At 41.2% G+C, this 11,037-nt stretch overlaps 1 protein-coding gene across 3 annotated transcripts in view; it reads left to right on the top strand.

The window, feature by feature from the left end:
- TMEM2 (transmembrane protein 2) overlaps nt 1-9,247 on the top strand; it is a 131,665-nt gene extending 122,418 nt beyond the window's left edge. For all 3 annotated transcript variants that reach the window (XM_011948904.1, XM_011948905.1, XM_011948903.1), the window contains 3 exons: nt 2,374-2,528; nt 6,768-6,871; nt 7,232-9,247. In XM_011948904.1, the coding sequence (XP_011804294.1) occupies nt 2,374-2,528; nt 6,768-6,871; nt 7,232-7,428 (456 nt within the window). In that variant the 3' untranslated portion in view covers nt 7,429-9,247. The remainder of the gene's footprint in view (nt 1-2,373; nt 2,529-6,767; nt 6,872-7,231) is intronic.
- Nucleotides 9,248-11,037: the final 1,790 nt, after the last annotated feature.

The raw sequence follows: 11,037 nt of genomic DNA, 5'->3' as shown, positions 1-11,037 counted from the left end.
CTCCAGCCTGGGCGACAGCGCGAGACTCCGTCTCAAAAAAAAAAAAAGATTCTTCAAGTCTGTGTTTATGCTTGTTCCCCTCCTTTAGCAGTCCTGCATTTTGTAATACACTCATGATGTAATTTTATTGGCACGAAATTTGCTAGCTCAGCATCTGAATGCAGTCAGCTGCATGAGGAACCTGATCCCAGCCTGTTAGCATGGTATCTACTGGGAGTTGCATAAGGGAAGCAGGTGGGTGCTGAATCTCACTGTTCTAGTAGTTTACTAGGTAACAGAGAGAGCGAGAGAGAGAAAGAGAGAGATGGGGAGAGCGTTTTGCCAAAAAAAAAAAAAAAAAAAAAAATCGCAGGCAGGCTATGTCCTAGAGTCTGAAAACATTGTTTGACTCTGTTGTTACACACTGGGTGCCTGGGAGTCTAGAAAAGTCATATTTATCAACAATACTCTTTACATTCATTATCTGAAAACTGTTCCTTAAGATCTGGGATTGCTTTAGGGTTTTTTTGTTTGTTTGTTTGTTTGTTTTTTTAGACAGAGTCTTGCTCTGTCATCTAAGCTGAAGTGCAGTGGCACTCGGCTCACTGCAACCTCTGCCTCCGGGTTCAAGAGATTCTCCAGCCTCAGCCTCCAGAGTAGCTGGGATTACAGGCACCAGCCACCACACCCAGCTAATTTTTTTATTTTTAGTAGAGATGGGGTTTCACCATGTTGGCCAGGCTGGTCTTGAACTCCTGACCTCAGGTGATCCACCGTCCTCGGCCTCCCAGAGTGTTGGGATTACAGGCATGAGCTACTGCACCCAGTGGGTTTTTTTTTTTTTCTTTTTAAGACAGGGTCTTGCTACGTTGCCCAGGTTGACCTTGAACTCCTAGACTAAGGTGACCCTCCTACCTCAGCCTGCCAAGTAGCTAATATCACAGGCATGGGCCATGGTACCTTGCTTTGCTTTAGTTTTCATGGAAAGTTTGTGGTTTTTTTAAGCAACAGGTTTTAAGGATACTTTTCATGGGGACAGTCTGAATATGTTGAGGACTGTTAACGTATTTTTTTCTTAAATGTACCTCAATTTTAAGTATTGAGATTTAAAAAAATAAGGAAATCATGTCCTTCCATATGTAAAATTTACTTCAAACGCTTTCAGAACTATTTTTACTGGATTGGTCCAATTTAAAATTAGCTAAAGGACTTTGTTGTTTTTTTTTTCTGAAGACAGAGTCTCACTCTGTCACCCAGGCTGGAATGCAGTGGCACCATCTCTGCTCACTGTATCCTCCACCTCCTGGGTTCAAGCGATTCTCCTGCCTCAGCCTCCCAAGTAGCTGGGATCACAGGCATGGACCACCATGCGCGGTGTATCTGTTAGTAGAGATGGGGTTTCGCCTTGTTGGTCAGGATGTTCTTCAACTCCTGACCTCAGGTGGTCCGCCCACATCAGCCTCCCAAAGTGCTGGATTATAGACATGAGCCACCACATCTGGCCTTAAAATGCCATTTTGAATACCAGTGAGATCAAAAGTGATTAGAAGAAAATTCAAATATTATAATTTCCCCAATCATGGACAGGTATGGTGGGAACACTTCTCATTTGTTAGCCTTTAGAATAGTTTATAATTTTACACCTTAGAAACAGTGCCTATGAGTTTAATTAGTACTTAGTTGTTTTGTTTTGCTCCTTCATTTTTGACTGAGAAATTAATGATATTTGGAAATGTCTGGGTTTCCTTTTTCTTGAAAAGGTCACACACCATTGATTTAAAGAGGATGACTTTGAAAATTTAGCTCACAATAATTATGAAATAAATGTAGTAGTACTTTGTAGCTTAAATTCCAGTAAAATTATCGCTTTGTCATTTTGATCTCAGAGGAGAGCTGTATTTGTAGCAAACTACAAATATAAACTAACGTGGAATTCCTGGGGGTCAAGGCATGATACATATTTTTATATGTGTGTGTGTATTTTTTTCTGAACCAATATGACAATAAGCCATCTGAGCTGAAGTACAGAGGCAGCCCCCTATCATTGACTTGTAAAGCTTCGACCTCAGTGACAGAGTGTGTGTAAGAAGGAATGCCTTGAGCACTTCAGAGTGAAGTCACCCAGCTTAGCTGAGTGGGGGCCACCATGCCTTGCTCACAGCAGCTTCTCCAGTCGGCAAACATTAGTCAAGACAGAATCTATAGGCAGTGTCTAGGAACACAGGCACAATTTCAGATGATGAAGAAAAAGCAAGTGAAGCACACAATTTGAATCTTGGAAATATATTTTGAATCATGGGTTTAGAAGACACAGGGAAAGGGCCGGAAAAATGAGTCATCCTGCAGATGTTCTTGAAATGATGATGACAGCAGAAGATGTTTTTGCATTCTCAGGTCAATGGCACTGACTTTACCTTCCGAAGTGCAGGCGTCCTCCTCCTTGTTGTGGATCCATGCAGCGTTCCATTCCGGTTGACGGAAAAAAAGGTTTTTCCTCTTGCTGATATCAGTCGCATGGAAGAGTATTTAAAAACAGGCATCCCTCCAAGGTAGGTCCAGCTTGTGCTGTAACAGGGAAAAGCCACCTTAAAGATGTGGAATGCTCCACAACCGATAATGCCTGGTCAACTCTGATTTTTTACTCTGTGGACATTCACGGCACTGTGCAAGGTATTCATTCCTCTCCTACCTCAGATTGACGCCCATGTCGTCTAAGCTGCTTATCACTGACGAGCCGTTGCTTGCCTGTGGCAGAACTTGGGCGTTGCAACATTTTGCAAATGGTGGGAAGGCTCTTCGGAGGAAAAAAAGCTCATTATTTGGAACATTACTATCCCACTTTTAATTTTATGTATTTTTTGAGTCTCATAAAACAAATATCAGAGCGTTATACTTATTAGTATTAAGTTGATATACTTTGTCCGCAACTCCCTCAGAAGGCTTTTTACTATTTTGAAGTGATTTTCCAGTCAGTTTACCTTTGCAGCCCTCTGTCCCACTGATGGTCTTGGACAGCATTGCATTATGACTGTGATACAGGAAGTCATCACCTGGGTCACTTGGAAATGGCTGGAAAAGAGTAAATTGATTTTTGAAGTGGTTGAGCGTGCAGTCGTTCTTGTAGAGCACTAGTCTGATTGGTTTTCTTTGCTGTCTCTGAAGAAAGCTGCACAGGAGAGAAAGCTTTCTTTCTCTGGGTTGGTTAGACCCTGCCTGAAGGCAAGGAGATGAACTCAGGGTGTTTTCTGCCTTTGCCACAGATGTTGATTTATATACAGGCTTTCATTTAGTGGAACCATTAAGGAAGGAACATAAGCTTTCCCCAAATTAAAGGCCTATCTAGCTTTAGAATCATTTTCCGATAGCTTATGCTTTATAGAACTGGATGCCAATAAATTCTGTGAAGTCACTGGATTATTTGGATGTAGCATTAAATGTATATATGTAGTTCTGTCTTCTGGCTTAAGACACTTGTACAGCCTCAATTTTCTTGCAGGATTTAAAGATTTTTCCTAATGTTGAAAACACATACACTCACTTCCCCTAAAACAATCCGGGACATAAATCTCACCACAAATATTTAGGACAACATGGTAGTCCTGCAAGGTACCCCATAGATTTAAGAGGTAAAACCAACCCATTAACAGAAAGGCTTTTAAGATACTGGTAATGCTGTTTCTTGATCTGCCCTCTGGTTATACAGATAGGTTTTGTTTGCAAAAATTCAATGTGTATGTTGTATTTTAACAAAGTTTTTAGAAAGTATGGAGCCACTGGCAGTGACTTCTAGGGAGACTGAGCACGTGTCTATGTGTATAGGGTTGCAGGGTGACCTGTAAATGATCTTATGGGTAATTCTGACCTATTGAAGAAGGTCAGGGCTGCAGGGTGGCCGTACTTAGACTGCTGCACTAATTCTAGATTGGGTCACTGCTGCTTTAGAAAGACTACAGTAGGCTGGGTGTGGTGGCTCACACCTGTAATCCCAGCACTTTGGGAGTCTGAGGCAGGAGGATCACCTGAGATCAGGAGTTCAAGACCAGCCTGGCCAACATGGTGAAACCTCATCTCTACAAAAAAATACAAAAACTAGCTGGGCAGGGTGGTGGTGGGCACCTGTAATCCCAGCTACTCGGGAAGCTGAGGCAGGAGAATTGCTTGAACCCAGGAGCCAGAATTTGCAGTGAGCCGAGATCGTACCACTGTACTCCAGCCTGAGCAACAGAGCAAGAGTCTGCCTCAAAAAAAGAAAGAAAGAAGACAGACAGACTACAATAAAGAACCCATACCAGCATGAAACTTAAGACACTTAATCTTAAGAACTATTAAGACCCACATTAAGATATACTACGCAAATTTCAACTTCCTGTAGGCATCCTTGATGACTCTGAAAATAAATCAATCTAATGTTACCTTTTAATTAACAAGAGCTACTCAGAGCCCCCTAAACACTGATTTGTTCTTGAAAATTTTTTTTTCAGTAATACTGACCAAGAAGTCAGGCACAGTGGCTCCTGCCTGTAATCCCAGCACTTTGGGAGGCTGTGGCAGGACAATTGCTTGAGGCCAGAAATTCAAGACTAGCCTGGGCAATGTAATGAGACCCTGTCTCTACAAAAAAATTCAAAAAGTATCTGAGTATGTGGGCACATACCTGTAGTCTCAGCTACTGAGGAGGCTAGGACAGGAAGATCCCTTGAGCCCAAGAGTTTGAGGCTGCAGTAAACTATAATTGCATCATTGCATTCCAGCCGGGGTGACAGAGCAAGGACCCTATCTCTAAAAAAACAAAACACAGTTGCTCAGGCTGGAGTGCAGTGATGTGACCACAGCTCAATGCAGTCTTGACCTCTCAGGCTCAAGTGACCCTCCTACTTCAGCCTTCCAAGTAGCTGAGACTACAAGTGCACACCACCAGCCTGTCTGTTATTTTATTTTATTTTATTTTATTATTTTTCTTATTTTTTGTGGAGATGGAGTTTTGCTGTGTTTTCCTAACTGGTCTTGAACTCCTGGGCTCAAAGTGATTCTCTCATCTCAGCCTCCCAAAATGCTGAAGTTAAAGGCATGAACCACTGCACCTGGCTGGCCAAGAACATTTCTGATTAAAGTTTTTGAAACAGTGAGTTTGTATACACACACACATGTGCACACACACACACAGAAAATAAATACATTATTAAGTATATTGCTAAAGGATATGCAACAGAAGTTGAATAAAAGGAGAGACTCTCTCTGTTTCTGAATGGAAAAATCAATAAATATTAGTTTCATGGACCGGTTTCATGGAAGATAATTTTTCCATGGACCGGTGGAGGGGGATGATTTCAGGATGATTCAAGTGCATTACATTTACTTAGTTAAAATATAAATTTGACACACTTTCATTAGTGTCCCAAAAGGTACTTTTCTACTGTACTTGACAGTTGATACTGTAGTTCTTCTGGAAGAACAAATGAGAAAGTAGTAAAATACAAACAAATTACAGTAATACAAGGGGCTAGTTTTATCAAATATTAAAATAGACCATGAAGCCATAGGCCAGCATAGTTTTGGCTGAGAAGAGCAAGGTCAGAGGAGAAGAACAGAGAATCCACAGATAGGTCTGAGTATGTGTGTTGGTTTACTGTAGGACAACAATGGCCATTCAGACCATGGAAAACGCAGTTAGTTGTTTGTTTATTTTTAGAATTGTGTTTATCCATTTATTTAGTAAATAGATAATAGAACTTAAATAAATAGAGTATTTGAAACAAAACAAAACCATTCTCCCATGTTACAGTAGACTTATTCCCTGATAGACAATGGAGAAGGAAGGGTGAGGGGTGGATGATGAGAAATCACTGAATGGGCACAGTATACATTATTTGGGTGATGGATACCCTAAGTGCCCTGACTTCACCACTATGCAGTCCTATGTATGTAATGAAATTGCACTTGTGCCCCACAAATTTATACAAATTATAAACAACAACAACAACAACAACAATAGACTATTCCCTAAAAGAACTGCACCCCAAACCATCCACTAGGTCAGCAGTCCCCAACCTTTTTGGCATCAGGTACCGGTTTTGTGGAAGATAATTTTTCCATGGACCAGAGGTGGAGGGGGATGGTTCCAGGATGATTGAAGCACATTACATTTACTGTGCACTTTATTTCTATTATTATTACATTGTAATGTATAATGAAATAATTATGCAACTCACCATAATGTAAAGTCAGTGGGAGCCCTGAGCTTGTTTTCCTACAACTAGATGGTCCTATCTGGGGGTGATGACCAGTGACAGATCATCAGGCATTAGATTCTCAGGAACACACAACCTAGATCCCTCACATGTTCAGGTCCCAATACGGCTTCGCTCCCATGAGAGTTGAACGCCACAGCTGACCTGACAGGAGGCGGAGCTCAGGCTGTAATGCAAGTGTTGGGGAGTGGCTGTAAATACAGATGAAGCTTTGCTCACCCGCTCACCTCCTGCTGTGCAACTTGGTTCCTAATCTACTAGTACCCGTCCATGGCCCAGGGGTTGGGAAGCCCTGCACTAGGTGAACTTACATAAATGATTGGTTTCTCTGTGTGTTACCCCTCGTAAGAGCAACATACGAAGCCCATGGTGGTGGGGTGGAAGAGTGGGAATTGGATGGAAAAGCATCTAGGCTTTTTTTCTTTTTGGAGTTCTGCTTTTATCTAATATTTCTATTCAGCATTCGGTTCAGAAAGATACTCAAAGATTCTCATGCTGAAGGATTGAAATTTTCTCTGACTTTCTAAATTTTACATACAGGTCAATTGTTCTGTTGAGCACAAGAGGAGAAATAAAGCAGTTGAACATTTCACACTTACTAGTACCTCTGGGATTAGCCAAACCAGCTCATCTTTATGACAAAGGTTTGTACTTGTATTATTCCATGAAGTTCTTACCAGGGCCAGCAACATAGGCAATTTTATGGTGCAATTCAGCTACCAGACCATTTTCATGAGCTTGTTTGCTGGAGTGGGTATCATTAAGATGATTTCTAAATAAGGGCACAGTGTGACAGGAAGTGTGTTGGGATGTGGTCTGTTATCTGGGGCAAGAGGTGGGTGGTGAGAGTTCATTTGCTGATGTAAGGAAGTGTAGAGTTTTTTAATAGCTGCCTTTGTTTTGCTCACCTCCGAGTCACCTCCTGTATTCTCTTGCTGGAATGTAGCTATAAAAATATAAAAATTGAATTTTTTTTTTCTGTTTCTTTTTTTGTTTTTTTTCAGGGAGTACCATATTTTTGGGATTCAGTGGAAACTTTAAACCATCATGGACTAAGCTGTTTACCAGTCCTGCTGGACAGGGCCTTGGGGTGCTTGAACAATTCATACCTTTGCAGCTGGACGAATATGGTTGTCCCAGAGCCACCACTGTCCGCAGAAGAGACCTGGAACTGCTAAAGCAAGCTTCAAAAGCACATTAGAGACTAACTGTAACTTAAGTGCTGGGGGAAAAATGTGAACTAACTTATTTAATTTATGGCATTCTAAAATGACACTGTTAACCCAATGGAACCATTTTCCAGTTTGATACAGAACGGGGAGAAAAGAAAGCGTTTGAAATCATTGCTTGGATACCAGCTTCATGCACCTTCTAGTTGTACAGATGTTAAAGACGTTCTTTGTATTTGTAAGGCTGGTGTATTCAGAGAGCAGATCTCTTATTCCTCACTTTCCACCCCAGTATTTTGTAATGACCGTGAGCAATGTTTTTACTTTTTGTATAATGGGGTGGGGTGGAGTGGGGGCTTCTGAGAGTCAGCCTGAGGTCTTTAGAGATCCAGCTATTGTAGCACCTTGGATACTTGAAGTCTAACGCTCAGTTGTGCCGGGTGGCAGTCGACTTGGTGGCTGGCATGTTCAGCAGTGCCTGGGGCCCTGTTTCTGGGCAGCCTTTGAGGATTTTCTATAATATTGAATGACAGTTTTAAGTGGCAACTCAGGCCCAGCTCATGCCCTTTTTTGCCTGGACATGTGCTATTTTTATTCACTTGTATATCGATTACTTTTAAGGGTTCAACTTTCAAACAGGAAGTATATTGGGACAAAAGGGCTCTTGGGGACTAGATATCCCTTTAATCTGTGACCATTGGGCAAAAAATTTTCCTGCAGCAAAAGTCTGAGGCTGTCGGGACCATTTTTTGCAGCTTTAATCCTTAGCCTGTTTTGACTGTATATTTGTATTTAAAATGCAGAGCTGAACTGAATATTTCCTTTTTTTCGTTTGTTTTGTTTTAAGAAGTCGGTTGTTTTCCTGAACCGTAAACTTGTATCATTTTAACTTGCACAAAGGAAGTCTGTTCTTGGTATTGCTCTTGCACTTGGGTTTTTTGTTGTTGTTTTGTGTGGATTGTTTAAAGCTTTTCTGTTCACCCTCCTGCCAGGAAAATCCCAGAAAGCTTAATGATACCCCAAAAAGATTACACCCAGGGGGGAAAGAAAGGCGCTTTCTAGGGTCAGAATCATGGAGAGAATACTCAGAAATGAACCTCTTTAAAGCCTTACAGGAATGAGTCACTCTTACTTAATGAAATGTTAAAGCCAATTACAAAGCATGCCGTGATGCCCAGCTTCCCTTTCCACGGGGTGCATGTGTCTCCTGCTGGTGAATCACATGTGGCAAGAGGCAACTGGCTCCACAGCCTGGGATGCTGCCACACCAAGAGGAGAGAAGCAGCAAAATGCCTTTATGTTGTTCTAAACCCCCATGCATAAAGTGTAGAGGAGGGATGGCCAAGGGTGGGTGGTATAAAGTATGTTCAGGCTGACACTGGCAATGAATACAGATAATTTCACTTTCCTCTTCCAGGGGCAAAGGCTGATGGCCTCTACCTTTGTATCCAGGAGAAACTACAGAGCAGCCCTGTGGCTTTACAAAATATGCTACCTCAAAGTGCTACCGATAAACCTTTCTAACTGTAAGTGCCCTTACTAAGGGCACATGTCTTAATCAAAGTTAGTTTTTTGTTTTCTGGGTTTTGTTTTTTTTTTTTTTGTATATTGATGAATGAGATCTTACCTATTAAATATATTATTGGATCATGGTTCCTGAAGGTCATTAAAGTTTGAGTGTATGTGTATGTGTGTGTTTTATGACTTAAATATCTTTTTGTGTGGTTTTTAGAGTTTGGTTCTTTAAAGATTTGGAGAAGATATGTAAATTACCAAGGCACTTAGTTTTTCTGTTTTATATATCAATAATCAGGGACTAAGTTAAATAAAAATATGTGCGCATGTATTTTATATATGTGTGTATGTGAATTTATTTATTTATTTTATTATTTTTTTTTTGAGATGGAGTCTCGCTCTGTCACCTAGGCTGGAGTGTAGTGATGCAGTCTCAGCTCACTGCAACCTCCACCTCCCAGGTTCAAGCGATTCTCCTGCCTCAGCCTCCCAAGTAGCTGGGATGACAGGCACCCACCACCATGCATTGCTAATTTTTGTATTTTTAGTAGAAGTGGCATTTCACTGTGTTGGCCAGGCTGGTCTTGAACTCCTGACCTCAAGTGATACTCCTGCTTCGGCCTCCCAGAGTGCTGGGATTCCAGGCGTGAGCCACTGCACCTGGCCTGTATGTGAATTTATATCTCTATCTCTAAATTTAAAATTCCAGATTCCAGCTCTAAAGAAGTCACTGACAGAAGTGAGGAAGACAGTTGGTGGACAGAATTCACCAAGTAAATATTGTAAAAGTAAGCTCAGAAGGGCAGGGACTATATTCTCCAGTGCAGAGGTTCTCAACCTTGGCTGTGGACTGGAATTATCTGAGGAGCTTTAAAAAATATATAGAGGCCTGGACTTCACTCCCTTCCCCCCAGATTCAGATTTAATTGGTGTTGGGTGCAGCCTGGGCATTGGAATTGTTTTTAAAGCTCCCTGGATGATTCTAATATGCAGCCAGGTTTCGGAACCACCGTACTAATATAATAGGCCCACTGTTTAACTCCAGTCTGTAATTTTTTTGTGACTAAAACAAAATTGCATTTATCTATTATTTTTATTTGGGTTTCCTATATTACTTACAAAACTCCCAGCCCTAAATAAAGCATTTCTCTATTGTCTCTTTGTAATAGAAACTTTTAATACAGTTTTTAGTCCTCAGTCCTCTCAAATCATTAAATTGGTTCTATACACTGATATATACATTTCAGGCAATTGGGAGCTAGCAGTCTGTTCTATTTCTACCAAGAAAATATATTCAAAGGTGATTTATAAGTTCGTAAGCATTTTCCATCAGGTGAGGCTGTTGGTTGAGCTCCAAAAATGTGGTCGTCCACAAATCCGCCAGCTGATGAGAAATACAGAGGGCTCTCATGTATCCACAGACTGGGGTTTAAGTCTTTGCTGTGATTCCTGCCTCTCCACCTGAGTCAGCATGCCATATATTATCTTCAGAGGCTAGAAGAGAGTGCTGGCAAGAAGATAAAAGGCAGACACACCATCTCATGGACTAGGACTCCAAAGCAGCCTCTAAGCTGATGTTTAGACTCGGGGATGGGAAGAGAGGATTTATGACTCCTCTGCTCTCTAACTTCATCAAGATACAACACATCCTCATGCCATTAAGCGAGTTACTTTGTCTTGAGGCGGGGAGGGTAATGAAGTGATGGATCGAGGCTTGAGTGCTTTAGATGACTACGGTAGGTTTTCGTTCCTTAAGAGATGAGGTCATGTTTGGATGTGTGTGGTTGAGAGGCATTTCAGTTAGAAGGAATGATTTTAGTTAGGCCGAGTGGATTTTTTCTGTTGTTCCTAGTAGGTAAGCACAATACATAGATTCCATGATGACAGTGTTTGTTAATTTCTTCATGCAGAGTTGGAGTTTACTTCTGGAATTCTTGTTTGGTTTTCGGATACTTATTAAACAATGTTTAATAACCTGAGAAATTCCCCTGGAGGGCAAGACCTTTAATAGGGCAGCAGATTTGTATCATTACTGTTAGTCTTCCTTGGTTATAACCCAGTCAGCTGGAAATGTGAGCAGATACTATTTAAGCTAATTTTCAACAAAAGGTCAGGGAGGGAAAAAA

This window comes from Colobus angolensis, unplaced genomic scaffold (genome assembly GCF_000951035.1).
Source record: "Colobus angolensis palliatus isolate OR3802 unplaced genomic scaffold, Cang.pa_1.0 Scaffold286, whole genome shotgun sequence".
NCBI classification, from domain to species: domain Eukaryota; kingdom Metazoa; phylum Chordata; class Mammalia; order Primates; family Cercopithecidae; genus Colobus; species Colobus angolensis.
This window is presented reverse-complemented; position numbering and strand designations above follow the sequence as displayed.